This window comes from Meles meles, chromosome 14 (genome assembly GCF_922984935.1).
Source record: "Meles meles chromosome 14, mMelMel3.1 paternal haplotype, whole genome shotgun sequence".
Lineage (NCBI taxonomy): Eukaryota > Metazoa > Chordata > Mammalia > Carnivora > Mustelidae > Meles > Meles meles.
The window spans coordinates 18,609,984-18,632,295 of record NC_060079.1 but is presented as its reverse complement, the minus strand read 5'-3'; the positions used below and the strand labels follow the sequence as shown (position 1 = coordinate 18,632,295).

The window sequence follows — 22,312 nt, the reverse complement described above, 5'->3', positions numbered from 1 at the left end:
AGAAATACTAGAAACATCTTTCTGAAGAATGTAGTTTGATATTTATTTAGTATAAAAGGTTTGTGCACAGTGTAACAAATACAGTTTTTACAAATCTGTTTTGGAAATGTGGTGGTTGTTTATTTGGGTTTCATACTCTTAATTACTTCATCGATCAGTTTTTTTACTTCTTTGTGTCTGGTAACTGCTCGACTCATACAGTCCTGAAGTTTAGCTCCAGTCAGCCCACTTCCACCTGAAAAATTATTGTAACAACACATTCAGTGTCTATCATTTTACATCATACACATCATTTGATGTTGATTTTTTACATATTTACATATTTTTACATATTTTACATATTTTTTGTGTGTAAAAAAAAATCAACATCAAGTATTAAGACAAAAAAATTCAATAATGTAAGCCAATGAGACTTCCAAGATTTGCAGATTGTGTTTTATTTTAACAAGACTTGCAAGTGATTCAAGTTTTAAGAACCACTGACAGACAAAAATAGATTAAGTAAGGAATTTGAGATAACAAAGAAACTGCAGTAAACAATAAAACCTCTCGGGTGCCTGGGTGGCTCAGTGGTTTAAGCCTCTGCCTTTGGCTCAGGTCATGATCTCAGGGTCCTGGGATCGAGCCCCGCATCCGGCTCTCTGCTCAGCAGGGAGCCTTCTGCCTGCCTCTCTGCCTACTTATAAAATCCTTAAAAAAAAAAAAAAAAAAAACCCTCTCACATTCCATTTGGCACCCCCTAATACAGAGAAGCTCACACTGACTTTTTATTTTACATGTTTAGGTTTGAAATGGAAGGAACATGCCTGGCTTGTGAAGACAACATAGCTTGCCTTCCTCATCCATTACTACTGTTAAGGTTCCAGTTGCCAGATGTTCCTCCTCTCCAGTAGGGTCAACTATGAGCAGAGTGCTATTTAAAATACAAGAAAAATATAAATAATCAATCCATAGAACAAATTTTATATACAAAGAATAAAATGAACTTCCAGCCTTTTAGCTTAGGTACTGATGTCTGACTTAAGCACAAAAATAGACCTGGTGAGAAACCAGAAATGTTAATAGCAACCTAACATTATACTACATGTAAGAATCTTTACCTTTCAATTTATAAATATACTAATAAAGTCCTTCGCAAATACAGAAGGTAGTCTAAGGTAAATCATCTATGAAAGAATTAAGAAGATTAACATTACACAGGAATAAGAAAACCAAGAAACAGGGAGAACACAAAATTCATCATTCAAATCAAGATGGTTTTGAAAGTATAAGGCTAAGCTAATAATAATTCTGCAGGGACAACAGTTACAATCCTAGATGTTCAGGGAAAACTAGAATGTATGGTCACCTTAGGTTATTTCCTAAAAAGTCAGAATGCTGAGTAACAATCCATTACCTTAATTATATAAGATTTTATACATGTGATTAACTTACTCATCAAATACAGCAAAGGAAGTTGCAACTGGATGAGTTCTAATATTCAAATAACTTTTCTTCTTTAAATTAACTTCTGCTAAACCAGTTTCTTCATTTATAGTAACTTCTGGCAGCTGTACTATAAAAAGGCAAATACATGAAGTAAGTCTCTCACTCTAACAAATACAGGTTTCTATGCTTTATTCACTCTTCCCTCTTTAAGTTACTTAGAAGTATTTTTTTAATTAGGAAAATTAAGGTAAATTTAGTGGATATAAACATGGTTGCTCGTGAATGATCAATCACTAAACACTAACAAAAACTTTAAATAAAAAGTTTATTGATAAAAGTTTAACAAAATAATATTCTGACACCAAGAAGGAATTGTGCCTTTTATTAAGGTTGCTTACCATTTTTTAAGGCTGCTAACAAAGCAAATGTACAGGCATCCAAGATGTTCCCATCATAGTCGAGGCAAATGATATCACAGTACAGAACCCAAGAAAGCTAAAACAGAATTTATACAAAGTGGGGGTAGAACATGGTATTTGTTTTAACTTACAAACCACAGAATCCTTGGTTAGACAAGCATGATAACCTTTAAGGCTCAAAAACTTAAAAACAAAAACAAACTCTACAAAGTATATAACCAACAAAGTAGACAGGTTTGGTTTAAAAAAACAAACAAACTGGCTTTTAACTACCAAACTGACAACATCTAGATTTCCACTGAAAGCTATAGATGTAGGAAGAATTTCTATTTTTGCTGCTAAGTTACCAGAGAAATGTTTTTGGAAGTCCTAAATGAAGCCCAAAACATACTTTCCCCCAGAAACATTAACATATGAAATGGCTAGGCTTTACAATGCTAATAAATCTGTACATAATTGAATAGGAAAAGCCTCTAAGTCCTAGTCAACTTCGTTCTAAGTCTTAGACTTGAAATTAAAGACTTGAAATGTATAGTGTAGATTTACTCTAAACACATCAGCTGATCAGATACTAATCTATATAGAATAAACAAGTGACTGAATTATTTGTTGCAAAAGGGAAAAAAAGTTACCTCAGCTTAAAAAGCAGCCCCCAGTTAGGTAATAAATTACTCAAAACTTTTTTTTTTTTTTTTAAGAACTACATGGTTTATTTAGATAGTTACAGAGTAAGCTAACCAAATTCCATCTTAGAACATTCATATTTAAGGCCACTGGCTTATTATTTTAATTTCCCTGTTCTTTCCCTAAAAATAATTCAGAATTAATAAAACCTCACAGCTTCTTTATTCATCTTACCTTTCCTGGAGAAATGCATAAGTCTTCTTTCTGAATTATCTGTGAACTTGGATTTAATAATAAGCACAATAAATGAAAGGTCAAAAAACATCTGAAAATAAATGACAGTCAAATGTTCAGGATAATCTTACTTTTCAATGACATCTGCAATGAACTGGCTAGCCACTTGGGCCTCTTCTCCAGGAGGTCCAGACCGAAATCTCGATGAACACAGAGGTGGTAGATCCACATTAGGAACTGAAAGAAACACTCTGGAGCTATGAACTAAACTTCACCTCTGGTTTATGGAAGTGTTAAAGGTATTCTCAATCCACTGCAAATGTGACTATAGCCATAGATAAATTTGCCAAGTGGAAAGCATTATAACACATCAGTTATTTCTTTTTGGTCTTTTTAATACTCTCAGGCTTAGATAAAATCTACTTCCAACTTTCTTTTTTGCCCCAACACAAATACCAAAAATATAATAGGATGTTAAGAAAGGCTTCGATCCTAAATCCTTCCAAAAAATAAATTTCTTCCAAAATACCTCAATCTGTAACAGCAGATAGCCTCTACACTCATACCCAACTGCCTACATTTTTAAAATGTTGGTACCTACCAAAAAGAAGAGATGGTCCAAGGCAAGAAGAAAGTTGCATAGTGGTATAAATGAAGAATACTTACAGGAACATAAAAGTTTGCAATTACAACCCTTTCCTAAGAGATTCTACTTTCTTGGTTAATGATATCTGAATGTATGCCAAGCTGAAAATTTTACAAAAATTCTGTATCTTGCTATTAGGCTATTTTCTAACTAAACTTTTCAGGACTATCTGCCTCATTCCTATGTATTTCTGAATCTTCTATATTATCTTCAACTCAGCTACTAAGACTGACCTACAATATTACCATTAAATGTGTTATTAAAGTGTTTGTTTTAAAATTACAAAACCATTTAACTTACCAACATATCCTTTATCAGGGGCATCTGTTGGTGGTGCTGCAAATTCCTAAAGAAGCAAACAAATACTTCCTATGAAAGAAGCTACTGAATAATTTTGAAGACAGCAATCAGTTATAAAAACCTTCAGCAAAGACCACCTTAGCTAAGTTAACTACATCAAGAGCATCTAGTATGCTTATTAGGGAGTCCTATCGGGCTACATGGACATTGTCACAAATCCTCATATTAGGTCTGCAAGATTAAAAAGGCAGCATAGCTTAGCTGCCTATATTCTAGTGCTACTAATCAAAATTATATGGGGCTCTTTCAAAAAAAAAAAAATTGGTTTTCTTTCTCTCATTTAGTAGCAGAGAATCCAAATTTAAACCCAAAGTGATCCTTATACAGCCAAATATGGGAAATGATAAAGTGATTAAGAGCAAAAGCCTGTGACTCAACCTGGTTCAAATGTCAGACCCATACTTTTTGGCTGAGGGATTTTAGTCAAATTGTACAACCTCTTACCATTCAACTTTCTCATGTGCAAAATGAGAAGTTAATATGACCTACTTTTAGGGATTCTCAATCAGGGTCAAAGGAGATGTTATGTCCCCAGCATAAAAGCTGGCAACAATTAAGTGCTCAGATCATACTGTTAGATACCACCCCAGCTTTACCACCCTGAGGAAAAATCTGAACTAAGGTTAAGTAATTCACAGTGCAACACAGTGAAAAAAGCACAACTTTTGGAGTCAAAGTTACACTTCCAGTTCTGTTCCTGGACAAGTTACTGAACCTCATGTAAAACAGAAGACGGAAATTATACTTCAAATGACTGTGCTCATGATTAAACTGGTAATTCTGTAATAAAGCACCTAATTTAAGGTACCTGGTACATAAAAGGTATTCAGTAAACAGTGGCTCTTCTTACTCCCTCAAGCTTTCTTTGGAGAAGGCTCAATTTTCTACATCATTTGCACAGATTAAATGCTATCACTGGATAAAAGGATGTCACCAAAAATCTCCTTCTCAATAACAATCAAATTCTTAAAGAATTAAAGGTAGTGAGGAGGGGCGCCTGGGTGGCTCAGTGGTTTAAGCCTCTGCCTTCAGCTCAGGTCATGGTCTCAGGGTCCTGGGATCGAGCCCCGCATCGGGCTCTCTGCTCAGTGGGGAGCCTGTTTCTCCCTCTCTCTCTGCCCACCTCTCTGCCTACTTGTGACCTCTCTCTCTGTCAGATAAAATAAATAAAAAATTAAAAAAAAAATAAAGGTAGTGAGGATTTTTTAAATGGTTTCACTTCAGCCTATTTGATGCCCGTTCATAAATTAAGTCACTGGTCTGGGTCATTTTTAATCTACTTTGAGTATTAATCTACTTAAAGATGAAAGCTCCTAGCAAATGAAACATACTAAAAAACTGACTGCCTAGTCAACAGAAATATAGGTGTAAAAATTATAATCTAATAACAACTTGAAGCTAATTTGGTAATTCAAATCTCAGTAAGACATATTAAACCTACCGCCTTAATTCCACAAATTACTGTAGTATTTCCCAGCTTCACTAAAGCAGAACCATCTGCAGTACTAATTGAACCTGAAAAGATAATAAAATGAAAAAGTCCATGGAAAGTGTTCATTTTCTACATATAATTTTATCTTGCTATATATTTCAGTTGCTTATGTAAATTTATTCCTAGTTCAAGTCTTTTTTAAATGATGTGACTATTTTAAAGTACTCGTGTTTTAGGAATTATTCACCTGTTCTTAAATTTGAGTTAATCATTTTCATTCGGTCATAGAACTGTTCTGCAGATAAAGATCTCTTAACACAAAATCACTGGGTTCCCTTATATATGGTAGAATTTGGCTCAAATATTGTTTAAATGGTCAGTCTCAAGACTGTCAAGAACTCAAGAATGTCATACAGGTTAAACTGGAAAATTCAGTGTTCACAACAGAAAGTTAAGTAAGTGTAAAATATAAGAAAACCATGTCTTGGAGGTTTTGAAGGAAGAAAGGAGGGAAAACACTGTACAGTCACTTCAAAATTTAAAGAGAAAGTAACAGTTGAAACAATAATTTAAAAAACATCCCAAGTAGGGGCGCCTGGGTGGCTCAGTGGGTTAAAGCCTCTGCCTTCGGCTCAGGTCATGATCCCAGGGTCCTGGGATGGAGCCCTGCATAGGGCTCTCTGCTCAGCAGGGAGCCTGCTTCTCTCTCTCTCTCTCTCTCTCTCTCTCTGCCTGCCTCTTTGCCTACTTGTGATCTCTCTCTCTGTGTCAAATAAATAAATAAAAATTTAAAAAAAAAATCCCAAGTAAAAATACATTAAAAAAAAGTCTGAAGCAATTTCATTCTATTTTAGAATTCAAAATATCCTCACCTATGTTGACAGTTGTGGTTCTGAATTCACCAAGTTCTCTTCCATCAGGACGGCAGTTCTCTTTCTAAATAAATAAATTTACATAAAGCAAATTATGTCTATGTATTTTATACACACCAGGGAAAACACATTAAAACTCATTAATTCACATAATTTGAAAAGAAGCATAGGATACTGTTATCAAAAGGTACAACCTATACATAATCATCTTTACTTACCAAAAATCTCCTGTAATACTCCAGAGGTTCCACAGTTCTGAAACATGTTAAAAATATATCTGAGATAAGTTAATGAATCTTAACATAAACCCAGAAAATGGCAAAGATTTTAGGAGTGTGACGATGCAGCATAAATCTTCCTAATTTGTTACTAAGTTTCTTTCATGAATTCTGATGTTTTGTTGCCACTTGTAACTATTAAAAAGAGGTACTCTTGCAGTAGTAATCACACTCAACTGCAGTCCTTAACTCTTACAGGTTGGAGCCCAAAGCCTTTGAGCATCTTTAAAAGAATTAATCCAGTTGTTAAAATAATGTCACTTTCGCTCTGAAGCAGGGATTTTTAACATTTAAAAATTACATCTTTATTTTCACTATCCTGTAACTGAAATTTAGCATATCCTCCAGTTTTGACTGCAGGCAATAAGCCTTTATATTAGTACCTGCAAATTTAACAACCACGGAGATTAAATGTTTTCGTTTTTACTTTATAGTGGTCGAAGCTTATGTGCAAACTTTGGAATTCCAGGAGTTACTAGACTCCCCAGTAGAACTTGTTTAAGAATGTTCATTTTTAAAAAGATCACGTATATATCACTATATCAAGAACTAGGAATTTATACAAATAGGAGATAGCTGCGTCAATACAATGAATTTCCTTTGGAATCTTATGTATGTTATCCATTTAAAAACTTAACTCTGAGGACAAAAATCTACAGGCTTCACCAGCGTGGCACAAAAAAGGCTTAAGTAAATCCTTCCAAACAAGGCACAATCCTTTTAGAAATAAACCACAGAGGAAACGAAGGACAGTGTGACATGTGGTTCTGATAGAACATTTTTTAAAAGATTACAGCGGTGTCCCCTGGGGCCGCACATCCACTACACCAAGCCACAAGCGCTTGCCGCGGGTACTGAACTCAGTACACAGTCCCTTCCATCTCCCGTTTCACTGCAGAGAAAAAGCCCCCTTTCCTTTCACAACGACCACCTCCAGGTCCTTCCGCCTGTCGCCTACTTCCGTGAGGGAAAGAAATGGGAATCTAGCAGGGTGGCCTCCAGGTGAAAAATATCCCAGCGAAGGGTTAAAAGAAATCTCCAACCGCCAGAGCACAAACACGCGCCCGCGGGCCGCCAACACTCACTTGAACCCGGCCGCCATCTTCCCGCCCGCGCGCGTGCGCCTGCGCCGGGCGACTCCCGGTCTCCGGGCCGCGCGTCTACACCGCCCCCAAACTTTCGACAGGGACGCCTCCGCTCTTCGCCCACTTGCCGCAGACGCAGGGGGTTGGGCGTGGGGAAGGTGGTTTCTGGCCTACCTTTGCTCCGGTGGTTTCTAGCCCCGCACACCTCTAGGCTTCTTTGCTTTGGATGCGTTTTTGACGAATCTGCTGTTATGAAAGAGACGAGTGTGTCTCTTTAGAAACCCTCTCGTAGTTCAAGGGTTTAAGAGAAAATTGACCTTTTTCCTAGATTTGAGTATTGAGTGTGGGAGCATTATTTCAGAGTTTCCGTTGTCCCTTTCCCGCCTCCGTCTTGGTCTGGGCCCTGGGCTTCTCCTTCCAAGTAAACGGCTCCCTGCTCCAATTCCTGGAGAATTATGTAAACTTTCTGTGCGCTCATTATCCGCACCAAGTTACACTTTGCCAGGTCCCCGGAGCGGGCTCCAAAGGAGCGCCTTGTGCTATCGGCTGTGCTGTGGCTCAGAGCCGCCACCTCCCTCCTAGGTGGGGTTTCCAGACACAGTACAAGAGATCCCATTAAATTTGAATGTCAAATAAAGAATTTTTTTTTCCTATGAGTATATGCCATATAGTACATGTTATTAGTTATTACCAGGGGCTGGGGGCAGTGAAGAATGTTTTAGAAATAGATAATGGTGATGGACGCAGAAAATTGTGAATGTAATTAGTACCACTATGTATTGTACATTTAGGTTAAAATGGCAAATTTATTGTTGTATCACACTTTTTAAAAACTCGTGTAATATACCAAAACCTTTGGAATGGGTGGGTTGTATGGCGTGTGAATTGTATTTTAACAAGGCTGTCGAAAAACTGTTCACTGCTTACCTAAAATTCAAATTAAGTGGACATTCTGTATTTTTTACTCGCCGATTCTGTCAACCCTGCAGCGGAACGCGGCACATGCCTTTCCACCGCAGAGCCTCGCTCCGAAGAGCTGCGTGTTTGTCTCCTTGCCGCGAGGGGCGCTGTGGGCGGCGGGCGCCGGGCCGGAGAGGACCCTCTGCCGACGGAAGGCGGGGCAGCGCGGCCGCGCTTCCGCGTGTGTGTAGGTGCTGGGTAGGGTAGGGCGGCGACTGGGCATGGAGGATGAGTTCGCTCCTGCTGCAGCTGGCGGTGCTCGGCGTGGCGCTGGCGGCCGCAGCCCTGATACTGGTGAGGAGAGGGATGGGGGACCGACGCGGGCCTAGGCTCCCTGCTGTCTTGGAGACACGGCCGCAACGCATCCTCTACTCTGCACAGCCCACTCACTCTTCGACGTGTCCCTTTTCACCACGCTTCTCCCAAGCCTTGACCCCAGTACCTCTCCTAGAATTTCACACCCCCTTTCTTCCCTTCTTTATTTTTATTTTGGAGCTTTACCTCCCTCTGTGCCCAGAACCTTGTACTTTTGTTCACTGTGGGACGTGCTCACCCAGTCTCTACTCGTCTCTTGGTCCCCGGACCTCTGTCCACCCGCCAGTCCCGACCTCTCCAAGACTTCTCCCGGATCTGCAGCCTATGCAGCTCTGGCTCCACCAGGGAAGGTCTTGAGCTCCCGGGATGTGCGTGCTCCCTGGACTCATCCTTTTCCTGATGTGGTTAAGCAGATAGAAGGTGGTGACAGAGCATTGACGAGAGCCATCTGTTACAGATCGGAATAAAGCAATGGATCAAGAAGACCAACCAAGGGACACAGTAAGACCAAGACACACAGGCCTAGTGTTACCATATGTCTGGGAGTCGTTATGTCCCAAAATTAAACACCCTGTATTCGCTGCCTCTAAAGGAGAATTCAAACTCGGATTTTCTTTGCCATTACTCTGGAAATAGAAACCTTGTAAACACTTGCTCCTACATAAGTAACAGTTTGCCGAGTGAGCTTTCTCACTTATGAGAAATTATATTACATATAATTTGGAATAAGCCTGCCATCCAGTTCCTACATGGAGAGGGTTCAGCTTCTTAGACACTCTGGTTCGCCCCCCAGATAGCACTGCTAAGGAAGGCCATTCTTCCATCTCGCCAGGTTTGCAAACTCAGTGTGTAGAAACAATTTAATAGAGAAAAAGCAATGTGTCCTGTTTGTGTCTGGATGAGAAAGGAGTCCTCTCTCTCCCTTAGTGGTATATGAAGATTTCAGGGGTTATTCAGGTTTTTGAGCAAGTCACTTTTTTTTTCTTTCTTTCTTTCTTTCTTTTTTTTTTTTTTTGATGGGGCAGTATTTTGACAGACTCCTGGATCGAATCTGCTTGTTGAATCTTATCTGTTGCACAGAGTTAAATGGGTGCATTATGAGGATGTACTGCAAGTATTTGATCCCACTAGCTTGGAGTGATTATAAGAGCTACCATTTATAGAGAACTTATAATATGCTGGGGGTTGTATTCAGTGTTTAACGGGGTTATCTCATGGGATCTTTAAAGCAACGCTGTCATAAATGTTATCATCATCTGCTTTTGATGAGACTGGAGAGAAGAGCTTATGTATGAAACTGTCACACAGCTAGTGGAACTTCGTTTGTTTAAAACGCCAGAGCAGGAAATCATTATTAAAAAACAAAAATAAACAAAAAACCCTAGTTTCATATATATCCACTTTCCATACATACTCTTCCTCACCCCGCTTCCTTTCTGAATTATTCTGAAGCAAATCCAAGACATAACACTCTATCTGTACACCCGCAGTATTTATCTCTAAAGACCCCCCCTTTTTAAATATAACCATAATAAAGTTATAATGGAGTCTTAAAAAATTTTAACCATTATTCAGTGATTCCAGGCATCCTGTCCGTTCAGATACCTCATGTATGTTTTAGTATAGTGATTTGTTTGATTAAGCATTCACATACACTTAGCGCTCTATTGACGTCTCAAGTATCTTAATCTGTAACACTTTGTCCTTCTTTTTTGGTTTTTTTTCCCTTGTCTTTATTTTTTTTTATAAATATATAATGTATTTTAATCCCCAGGGGTTCCCTTGTCTTTAATAAGTGGTCATTTGTCCTGTAGAATTTCTCAGAATTTCGGTTTTATTGATTTCATCCCATTGGTGACTTTTAACATCTTACTCTCTCTCCTGAATTTCCTATAAACTGGTAGTAACATTTAGAGATTTAACCAATGCATGTTTGAGTTTTTTAATCAAAAAAAGTATGTGACTGATGCTGAATACTTCCTCTCGTATCATATCAGAAGGCTCATAATATCTGATTTTCTCTGGTGTTAAGATGGATCCAGGGGTTCAGGAGTTTTCTTGGCCTGATTCACCAATTTTATAGTTTGTCAACCTAAATCCATTATTTCTCTGGGGGTTGCGAAGTGCAATATTCTAATTGTATCATTCCTTTTTTATGTATTATCTGAAATTCTATCATGAAAAAAGTTTCATTCTCAGCTATTCAATTACTCTGAAATATCTTTTATATATAAAAGGTAAGATAAAAGGCAAGTTTTCAAAATAATGAGATAATTCTCTGGCATCTTACAAAGAGCACTGATTCCTTTTAGTAGGAAACTGAATTTAGAAATCACAATCTGAACACTGGGGTGCAGAATAGGATCTCATAACCCCTAGTCAGGATACTGCCTCCTTGTTCCTACTAATCAGAGCCAATTCAATTTCAGTATGTACCCAATGGAATATTAAAAATGGTCACCACATTAAAAAGGAGTAGCATTCCAAAAATTTATGACTCTTTTAAAAGGAGAAAGTGTATCAGTAGAGACAATGTCCCAAAGAGTGTTTATTTCCAAAACTAGTTCACAAATAAATATAGAAGGGAGCTATCTAATGTCAGTAGTGTATGGTGCCAGAGCCTACAAGTTTGACACTTCAAAAAGTAATGTATTCTGAATTCAAATCTGGGATAAGTGTCAAGAATATGTTCTTAAGCATTACTGGTCCCTACTATGGGGATAGAGGGATCTTCCCTACATATTCTGGGTCAGTCTGGTCCTACCTGGGAGGTCTTCCCTCACTCCATACATTCCACCTGCACTGTGAACTTAATCCTCTGGCACATATAGGCTCCAGTTAGGAATGGGACCTCACTGTGTGTTTGCCAGGGATTGGGGGTTCAGGGCATCTTAAAATAGATTGCATTTCTATAGTGACTTCCCTATTAGATCTGGGATGATAAAAGCCTGGGGTTGACAGATGGGAGGAGATTGGGACTCCGAAGTCATGAGTTCCTTACCAATGGAAGAAAGGACAATAATTAGTTCATAAGTAAGGGATTTGAATTTTGTTGTATACCTCCAGTCCAGTTAATGGACTAAAAGCAAAAAGCAAATATTCCACCAAAAGAAAGAAAAAAAAATCATGTAAATGATGTATTCTTACATAACAAGTCTAAAAAAAGTCAACATAGCATGATTTCTTGTTTAACATACCTGCTTTTAGATTTCCTTTGTTGCGTTTATAACTGCTACGAAAATGCCACACCTCCATCAACATGAAGACGAGAAGTTCTTCTTAAATGCCAGAGGACAGAAGGAAACATTGCCCAGCATATGGGACTCACCTACCAAACGGCTCTCTGTTGTTGTGCCTTCATACAATGAAGAAAAACGGTGTAAGCCCGATTTCATTTTCTGGGTAAGGGGTCATTGGGAAGAAAAGGAAACTTAGACTTTACTGTCTTTGCCAGAACGTTAAGAGATGTGGGCTGTAGTGAGTGCATTGTTGGTAATTGTAGTTCATAAGAGGGGAAACAAAGAGTAGCTGTAAAGAACAGGATCAACATCATGAAGTCATAGGACTGAAGTATTCTAGAGAAGCCATAGCCAGATGTGAACCAAAAACAGCCCTTCCAGATGGGAAAAGCAATTGGGGGAGAAGCTTATTAGACTGTTCAGACTTTTTCCATATGTAAACTGCGTGTTTGGGGCCTTGGAAAATCGTTTTCAAAACTAATTTTTCATACCTTTTTTTTTTTTTCTTTAAGTGCCTATAATGATGGATGAAGCTCTGGGCTATCTAGAGGAGAGACAGGTATTGTGTTTTTCCTTTCAATATGATGCCTCTATTTAAAACTAGACTAGATCACCAACTTGTAGATCGTAGGCCAGATCTGCTATGAGAGGCAGTGTCCGCCATGGCCGGGCCATCAAAGTCACCAGGCCTCCGGTGTTCAGCTTGCTGCCTACCTTAGGTGTTAGCACACAAACCCAGCTCGTGGCTCACTGCCTCCAGAAACAGGTGGATGAACCCAGAACAAACAAAATGCTGAAATTTCTTATGTACCCTCCCACCCACTTTTTATCTTCTTGCCTGATGATACATTTAAAATTGAGTACGTCTGCAGACTTTGTGTGGCCCCATGATACTGTTTTTACTTTTGTGACTTTTTAAAAAGACATTTATTTGAAAAAGACTTATAATGAAAGGAAATGGCTCTTGTTTTTCTGTATTAGTCAGAGGCGTTCCCCTCATTTATTTTCTCTTCTTTCTTCACATGAAGAGAAGAATATGTGTCCTTGTTTTGGATCATCAGTTGCTGTTGGAATCTCCTTGGAGAGTTTAAGGAAACAAATGAGCTTTGCGGCTTTTTTTTTTTTTTTTTTTTTTTAGAAAATTCCTTCTTTTGATTTACTTTGGTTTTGGGTTTTACATGTAAAACCAAAGGAAGATAGAAGATTCATTTAAAGAAAGATAGAAGATAGATAGATTCATTTAAGAAAGATAGAAGGAAGGAAGACAGAAGATTCATTTAAAGAAAGGGGCACCTGGCTGGCTTGGTATGTGGAGCATGCAACTCTTGGGATTATGAGTCCAAGGCCCATGTTGGGTATAAAGATTACTTAAAAATAAAATCTTTTAAAAAGAAAAAAGAGGGAAGGAATGGAGCCTTTATTATTATATATGAGGCTTGATCACTTCTGTTATGTGTATTCACAGGAACCACAAGGATTTTTTTTTTTTTGGTGGAGGGGTTGGGTTTTTTGGTTTTTCTAAGATTTTATTTATTTATTTATTTATTTGACAGAGAGAGAAACGTAGGGGGGGGTGGGAGAGAGAGAAGCAGGCTTCCTGCTGACCAGGGATCCTGATGCAGGGCTCGATCCCAGGACCCTGGGATCATAACCTGAGCTGAAAGCAGACGCTTAATGACTGAGCCACCCAAGTGCCCCTTGGGGTTTTTTAAATGAGAAAACAGGCCAGAAGTTCATAAGGCTAAGAAAAGTGTAGCCAGGTTAGAATTACACATTCTAACCTTTAACCTCACAGACTTTTTTCTCATACATATTTGTAGCGTCTCTCAGAAGTGCTCAGCCCCACAAGCACCAGGCTGCTTCCACCGATTTGGTGTGGTGTGGGTTGCAGGGGAGGAGGAGGACAGACTCACAGATGTTCAGTCAGTGTTTGCCTTCTGGTTCCTGTCCAGTGTCTTTCCTCCTTTTTGGTTCTTGGCTTTTTTATTTTATGTGGTTTTCGTACGCTTAATTTATATTCATTTTTATACATATCACACTAAAACAATTGTTATTTAAACTCCTTGCAATTTTATCAGAACTCTTCATGGCATTTATGCCAAATTGTGGTATTTATTTTGTTTCTTACAGAAGCAAGATCCTACGTTCACTTATGAGGTGATAGTAGTTGATGATGGCAGCAAAGACCAAACTTCAAAGGTAAGTAAACTTACTTTTAGGATTGCCAGTAGGTAAGAAAAACAGAATAATTTAGCAGATGTAAAGTCTTCTTTCCACTCATCAGAGAACGTGGACACTGAGCCGGCACTCTCTATTGTTAACAGCGTGGGTTCTCAGAAAGGCAGAGAGATTTCCTCTATGGAAAGCTGGAAAATAAACCTGCTATTCCACCACTCCGTAGACCAGGGAAGCTTTGAAGATCATCACGTTGGGAGGAAACATGCACAATACATCATGGCCACTGGGAGCCTTCTTTGCCTGCTGATACATGGTTCCTTTTTCCTAAGCAGTTTTTTTTTTTCTTTATGCTTCACTTCACCTCACAATTTCTAAAGCAGTCATGCAAATAGAAAGATGTCTTCACATCTAGCTCTGGGTATCAACTATGTCCTTTGGCATACCTCCATCCAGATTTACCCATGGGAGGTAACAAGTGTCTTAGAGTATTGTCCCCTCACGTTCCTGCATTCTTAGACCTATAGCTACTGAGCTGCTAGAAACGATAAAAGCTAGTCTGCCAGGAGTGAGAATAACTTCACACTCCCCATGGAAATGAGGGTCAAAGGGAGAGGGCATTGGGGTACCTGGCTGGCTCAGTCAAGAGAGCATGCAACCCTTGATCTTGGAATTGTGAGTTTAAGACGCGTGTTGGGTGTGGACCCTACCTATAAAAAGGAAGGGCGTTGCAGCCTGGGTGGCTCAATTGGTTAAGTGTCTAACTCTTGATCTCAGCTCAGGTCTCAGTCTTAGAACATGAGTTCAAGCCCCACATTGGGGCTTAAAGAGGGTGAGAGAGAGGGTGCTGTTGATGAAGAGAGATAAAATAGAAAAATCATGTGGAAAAGCAAAGGGTATGGACCATACTACAGTGGATTGATGATTGAGTGATGAGATGTGCACAGCAAATACAGATCACTGTTTCATGGCTTCGATTATAAATCAGAAAGTAATGGCAAGAACACTTGGGTGGCTCTGTGGGTTAAACTTTCAACTCTTGGTTTCGTCTCAGGTCATAATCTCAGGGTTAGAGATCAAGCCCCACAGCGGGATACACACTCAGTGGGGAGTGTGTGACCTCTCTCCCTTTGCCCCTTCCCCCCACTCGCACATACTCCCTCTCTCTCAAATAATCTTAAAAGGGGGGGGGGGGTGCACCTGGGTGGCTCAGTGGGTTAAGCCTCTGCCTTCAGCTCAGGACATGACCTCAGGGCCCTGGAATCGAGCCCTACATCGGGCTCACTGCTCAGCAGGGAGCCTGCTTCGCCCTCTCTCTCTGCCTGCCTCTCTGTCTACTTGTGATCTCTCTCTGTCAAATAAATAAATAAAATCTTTAAAAAAATTTTTTTTAATTGGTAAAAAGATTTGGGGGGACATGGTCCAGGATATGAACAACTTCTCTGTGAAGTAAGATCAGTTGCTGACAAGTAAATGAGTTGTTAACCAGTAAGCAGGGGGAGGAGGGTTGGCAATCTCAAGTGTGTAACAGTTGATCAGTCCATGGATTTTATTTTCTCTAGCAGCTCATTACTGTAAATAAAGGAGTCAGAATAAGAGAGAGCTGCTGCCTGTTCTGGTAGTACCTCTGCAGGAAAGTGAATTGTGACTTCAATCTAGTGGGTCATTATTGGTTCTTGGCATCGGGAATTCTGGGCCACTAAAACGTACAGTGAGTATAATCTAGACACAAGAAGAAGGCAACTGGAAGACCAGTATTTAAACCAAACTCATAAATGCAGTTTATGTTACTGTCTTGGAATCCAAGTTAATATTATTCTAACTTTTATATAATTTGACAGGTAGCTTTTAAATATTGCCAAAAATATGGAAGTGACAAGGTACGAGTGATAACACTGGTGAAGAATCGCGGGAAAGGCGGAGCTATTAGGATGGTAATACATCATTTCAACATTTTTATCTAAAATATAAATATGTTTTTAATGACTTCTTTTGCGCATTATAGTACATTTGTATTCTACAGCTAGCTAGTTGAATACCATCATTTCTAAGATAGTGGCAAATTAGTTTTAATAAGAACTTCATATAATTTCGTATATATATGTGATCAAATCTTAAAAATCATGCCGTATCTATAGCATACTGGGTAATTCAGGAGAATATGCTTATCTTAATCAAAGTTTAAAATGTTGCCGTGTGCCTCTGTGTGTCTTTGATATAGTTACTGGATGATAAGTTTTAAATGATTTTTTTTTGCAGTTTATAAAATCTGATTTGGGTCTATCCTGATGAAATTTGCAGTCTGCTGTACTTATGGGAGGTACACATGAAGTACTATAGAAATTCCAAAAGGAATAATTTGCTTTCAGAGTCAGGATACTCTGAAGAAAGACCACAAGTCAAGATAGATATGTGAAAGAAAATATAAAGAGTGCCTTAAATGATTTAGAGGGTTTATTTTATTTCTGCTCCCCCGTAAAGAGAAGTTTAAGTATAGGCTGCCCAGGCCTTGTTCAACATGGTGTCTCAGAAACCCTGCCTCCTAACTTTTCAGTCCCTCTTCCTCATGCACACAACATGACTCCTGGAGGGCTAGCCATTACATCCACATTCCAGACAGGAAGGAGAAGGGCATAAATATATGCTGGCTGGTTTGCCCCCTTTTAGGGAACTTTCCTAGAAGCTCCACCCAATGACTTACTTAATTCTCATTGGTGAGAACATTGTCACAAGGCCACCCCTATTTCCAAGGAAAGCTGAGCAGTGTTTCTAACATTTTCACTCCTGACCTAATCAGAGATCCATTAGTAAAAAAGAAGAAAGAATAGATATTGAGTAGGTAACTAGCAGTCTCGGGCATGTGTCAAGCAGACTTGACAAAGGAGATATCACCAAAACCAAGTCTCCTACAGTGGTGAACACTGGATTCCACTTGGTTATTCCACTTGATTGGTTATTTTGAGTAAATTAACCACTTTAGCATAATTATCACATTGAATCCTCCTCATGTCTCATGAGTTATGTCCTATTATTTCAATTATGGAGATGTGGGATACGACGCATAAGTAAGTAAAGTGACTTACTGAGGGTCATATAGTTATTAATAGGTAGAATAAAGGTTTAGATTAGGTTAGTACCCCAAGTCTTAACCTAACCTCTCTAACAGTGTGTGGGAAGAGTTGACAGAAGAGCATGCCAGTCAGCAAAGTAAGAAAAGACAGAAGTCCGGACACTTGGAATGTATACTGGGAGCAGTGAGTTTGCTCTGACTGGGTCGTGGGACATGCGAAAAGGAGAAAAAGAAAGTAGGGGGGCTGCAATATCATGGTGGCCTTTAAATCTATCCATTCACTTATTTATTCAGCCAACATTAGAGCGCCTACTACATGTCTGCTGCTTTAGTAAAGATACTGAGACGAAGGACAACCAGAGGCACCTAGGTGGCACAGTCGGTTGAGTGTTTGACTCTTGATTTTGGCTCAGATTGTGATCTCATGGGTCTGGGACTGAGACCCATGTCAAGCCCTGCATGGGAGCTCTGCACACAGTGGGCAGTCTGCTTAAAGATTACCACTCTCTCTGACCCTATCTCCACTTGAGTGTGCATGTTCTCTCTCTCTCTCTAAAATAAATTTAAAAAAAAAGACAACCATCCTATTCTTAAAGATATCATAGTTTAGTAGTATAAACACTGTAGTAGAAATATATACAAAATGTTGGCACCACCTTCCATCTGGGAGGAGCAGCAGCAAAGACTTCCCATACAAGGTCAGTTCTGCATGGAATCTTGAAGGAGGACTAGGAGTTATCCAGGCAGAAGCTGGTGCATGGAGCTTGCAGAGGAGGAACATGACCCAAAGTAATAAAAGAAAGTGTCACAATAAGGAGCTTCTAGTGGTACATGTGGGTTGGCTTTATACAGATAAGGTCAGAGAGGTAGATGGGTTCAGATCCTGAACTTTTAGATTAGGGACTTTAAGACTGTCACCTTTGACAGTGACAGCAGCCAGCGCAGCAGTGTAAGTAACAGAGAGTCGTTATTTGGATCATGATGGTGACATAGCAGAAGAGGAGAGGACAAATGTTGGGGGGGGTTAAAAATGAGGTAAAATTGTATCATGTGATCAGGGAAAGGAATACTTTAACTGTGGCCTTGGGTGACAGAGGAGGAGGATATCATTTGTAGAAGGAATGAAACACCAGAGGAGGAGCTGGTTTAAAGACAGTATCTTTAATTGAGTTGGAGCCATGGAGTTTGAGATACCAAGTAGTGGTTCCAGAATAGCCTGGTAGAGTGTAAGTGAGTAATTCACATGCATCACATGATAGTTGAACCCATTAAGTTGGTGAGGAAAAAGGACAACCAGAAACCAAGCCTTGGGGAAACAAAGCATGTAATGATGAGGCCTCTGAGCAGTGAGAGGAGATAGGGGGGGATTGAATGGATAAGAAGGGAGGCACCAGCATAGACTGCTTTTTCTACAAGTTTGGCAGTGAAATGAAAGCCATCATTGGTACAGTGGGGAGTAGCAGTCATTAAAGAACCTCCTTTGGGGTGCCTGGGTGACTCTAGTTGTTAAGTGTTTGCCTTTGGCTCAGGTCATGATCCCAGGGTCCTAGGATCCACCTGTGCATTGGGGGCCCCCTGCTCAGCAGGAAGTCTGCTTCTCCCACTTCCCCTGCTTGTGTTACCTCTCTCGCTGTCTCCTGTCAAATAAAACCTTAAGAAAAAAAAAGAAAAGAAAACCTTTAAAAATAATAAAGTGACTTAGACAAGATTGAAAGCCAAAGACATTTTTCTATAATGCTAAATTATTACCACCAGTTGACTTTTAATGTGTATCTTTGAAATAAGCCTTTGGTTTTCTGAGAGTTTGTCTTTTTGTCTAGATGTTAAATAAAACATTTTTATTCCGCTTTTTCACCTGTATCCTAATGGAGATGATTTTTTTTAAATTACAGAAACTAATTAGTGAATTTATCCTGTAGAATAAATGATCAAAATTTTGCCTACGTTCTTATTTATCTTACTTATACTGTTAAGTGATATCACAAACAATAAATTCACTCAAGTGGACCATGAGTTAAGAGTTAATGTATAGTTTATTTCCATGTGAAATAAACACTCATAGAGCCATATTTTGCACAAAAGACCAATCAATTCAATATTGAGAGGCATAATTTTGCTAAGTCTCAGATCCCTTAAATAACATAAACTGGTGTTTGGATGTATCCACGTTTCCTAAATTTTAGTGATATTCCATATTTCTTTATTCAGTAATTAAACTAATTTAGATTCCAGGGACACTTGGAATAAGGTTGGTTAAGCATTTACCTTCAGCTCAGGTCATGATCTCAGGGTCCTGGGATTGAGCCCTATGCCAGGCTCCCTGATCAGCAGGGAATCTGCTTCTCTCTCTGCCTCTGCTACTCCTCCTGCTTGTGCTCTCTCTTCTCTCTCTCAAATAAATAAATAAAATCTTAAAAAAAAAAAAAAAAAAAAAAAAAAACCCCACTTTAGATTCCATAATGAAGAATGCTAAAGATCTGTCGTCTTAGGATATGTTTCACAGCAAATTTGTATATATTACATTTGTTCAACCCACCTGTAAATACTTTCTTCAGATGTTGCCCTGAAGTAGACCAGATACATATACAGTACATATATAACATATATGATAGCTATTTTGCTTTTTTTGTTTTTATTGATGTAGGATACCTTTTACTTGTCCAAATCTATTTTCTTATCATATTTTATAAGGTATTAATGATATAATCTCACAGAGTTTTGTTTTGTTTTGTTTTTAATTTTTTTTTAAATATTTTATTTATTTGACAGAAATCACAACTAGGCAGAGAGGCAGGCAGAGAGAGAGGAGGAAGCAGGCTCCCCGCGGAGCAGAGAGCCCGATGTGGGGCTCGATCCCAGGACCCTGGGATCATGACCTGTGCCGAACGCAGAGGCTTTAACCCACTGAGCCACCAGGTGCCCCTCACAGAGTTTTTAAAGTCATTAAATAGGCATTAGATACATTTGGAAGGATCTTATCCATGGAATGTTTTCAGGAAACTTTGACCTCCTGCCATTTCACAGCTAATATTAGATATTAGACTATCCAGTATTAGCTATTTTAAATAAAGCAAAACAGACTGATATGTCATTGAATTTAACCTTAATTTTAAGCAACTCTCTTTTAATCAAAATGTTTATATATGCAGGGTATATTCAGTTCTCGAGGAGAAAAGATCCTTATGGCAGATGCAGATGGAGCTACAAAGTTTCCAGATGTTGAGAAATTAGAAAAAGGACTGAATGATCTACAGCCTTGGCCTGTGAGTATAAGAACATAATTTAAATGATCTTCAATTAAGAAAACAGGTAGTCTAACATAACATTAAAATGGAATTTACATATAAGTTAAAAAATTGGTGCTTCTTTTGGTGTGAAATTCCTGTGTACAACTCCACAGAAAAGCTAAGCATTTTATTATAAACATTACTGATGGACTGAGATTTACTTGACAATTACTTATTTAATAAAATTAGCCATCTCTCTCGATTTTCAATCACTGCTACCAAAGTTTTAATATTTACTATATATATTCAGCTAAGTCTTATTTAAAAGCATAGACTGAGCCTCTCAGGTAAAGATGTGAAACGAAACTGATCGCAGAATGCTTGTTCCTGATGAAACAAACAAACCCAAGGAGCAACCACTCAGAAAAGACTGTGTGCAACTACATTGCCGTAATTTCAAAAAGTAGAGATTGACTTTCACCCAGCATAATGCATTTGAGATTCCTCCATATTATTGATCTTATCAATAATTTTTCCCTTTAATTGCTAAGCGATATTCCATTGTATAGGAGTATGACAGTTTGTTTATCCATTCAACTGCTGAAGGACATTTGCATTGTCTCCAGCATTTGGTAATTATGAATAAAGCCAGTACCAACATTTTGTTTAAAAAAAAAAAAAAGTGGAAGTTGAGGAAAGAAAAATTCTGATGCCATTTCCACTTTTAAAAGGCCATTTAGAAAAAAGAATTTACCAAATTCTGAGCTTTTTACCAAATAATCCCAATCTGGAGAGAATCAGACTGAGAGAATGAGTAAGCACCATTGGACAACATTAAACAGTACACCTACCTACCATCACATAGAATTTCAACAGACAAAAGAAAATTTGCTAGGGCTTGCTCTTTTCAGGGCTTCAAGCTAAGTTTAGGGTATAGATCCATGTGACTAAATCTGTTCCTCAGTGGAGTGTATCCTTGAATAGGACATAAAAAAAAAAAAATCTCATAACACCAAGGAACCCAAATAACCCAACAAAGCTATATTGGGCTTTAGGGGTGCTCCCTCCCTCCCACACGTATAATATTCAGGCCTTGAAACTCTAGTTCAGAGGGGACAAACAGGTGCTACAAAAAGTACAAGTTACCCCTGCTATCCAGAAGTAGAGAAATTTCATTTGTAAGCCAAATGGCATAAAGCAAAGAAGCAATTAACATTAATTTATGCAGCAATTTTTTTTTAATGTTCCCCGACCCAAAAATAACCTCTCTTGGGCTTTTCTGACACCCTAAGACACATCTTGCTAACAGATGCACAAAATAAATCAGGGTAAAACAGAGATGCTCACAGACATGGCTCAAAGCTATGGAGGCTGAATGCTGACATGCTGGGGAAGGAGCTGGGCGGGGCCCCTCTAGCTGCTCAGTTTGCCACAAAACAAATGTTAAACACTGTGCTTTTTGCTTCTTTTTTGTAAAAGTGAGAAGCCTCTTCATATTTCTTTCAGTTAGCAAGAACAGGTACTAATGTTGGTCTTTCATAAAAGCCCCGTGACCTGATACGAGCTTTTAAAACCAGGGGATAGCTGTCTATCAAGGAAAATTTCCTTATACCGTCCGAGAGCTACCCATGTAGGTCACGACAAAATGGAAGAAATATCAGCTGCACCAACATATTACTATAGAAAAAGAACTGAAGTTTTATACAACAGAAAGATAAACTCCAAATGAAAGCCAGTATAATCCAAGAAAGGGGATAAAATTGCATGAAAGTATTTTTGTTGGAGAAATAATGAAAATAAGAATTCAGCAACATAGGTATTGGAAGGAGAGATGACAAAACAACAGAATGGTATTAAAGAAATTACAAAAGTAAAGAAACAAATCGAGGGCCAAACTAAGGTCAATAAATAGAATTATCCATGAATGAAAAAGATCTAATTTAGAATT

At 38.7% G+C, this 22,312-nt stretch overlaps 2 protein-coding genes across 2 annotated transcripts in view; one reads left to right on the top strand and one right to left on the bottom strand.

Moving 5' to 3' along the window:
- Positions 1–18: 18 nt before the first annotated feature.
- Positions 19–7,542, bottom strand: EXOSC8 (exosome component 8). Its single transcript, XM_045978264.1, has 11 exons — positions 7,379–7,542; positions 6,234–6,270; positions 6,016–6,079; positions 5,153–5,226; positions 3,652–3,697; positions 2,837–2,942; positions 2,706–2,751; positions 1,827–1,923; positions 1,435–1,555; positions 807–913; positions 19–235 (listed from the first exon to the last, which is right to left on the bottom strand). Exons 1-11 carry the CDS (start codon positions 7,393–7,395, stop codon positions 120–122), a joined length of 831 nt encoding a protein of 276 aa, XP_045834220.1. The 5' UTR covers positions 7,396–7,542; the 3' UTR covers positions 19–119.
- A 960-nt stretch (positions 7,543–8,502) lies between these two features.
- The window catches only part of ALG5 (ALG5 dolichyl-phosphate beta-glucosyltransferase), a 39,429-nt gene continuing 25,619 nt past the window's right edge, over positions 8,503–22,312 (top strand). The window contains exons 1-6 of the mRNA XM_045978455.1: positions 8,503–8,632; positions 11,861–12,032; positions 12,405–12,451; positions 14,023–14,091; positions 15,909–16,001; positions 20,287–20,400. Of these exons, the coding sequence (XP_045834411.1) occupies positions 8,567–8,632; positions 11,861–12,032; positions 12,405–12,451; positions 14,023–14,091; positions 15,909–16,001; positions 20,287–20,400 (561 nt within the window). The 5' untranslated portion in view covers positions 8,503–8,566. The remainder of the gene's footprint in view (positions 8,633–11,860; positions 12,033–12,404; positions 12,452–14,022; positions 14,092–15,908; positions 16,002–20,286; positions 20,401–22,312) is intronic.

Bases quoted from the DNA above. Each gene is read 5' to 3' on its own strand.
- EXOSC8 (XM_045978264.1), bottom strand. The intron at 6,080-6,233 runs GTAAGTAAAGAT...TTATTTATTTAG, and splicing joins AGTATTACAGGAGATTTTTG to AAAGAGAACTGCCGTCCTGA. The intron at 2,752-2,836 runs GTAAGATTATCC...ATTAAATCCAAG, and splicing joins ATTGCAGATGTCATTGAAAA to TTCACAGATAATTCAGAAAG.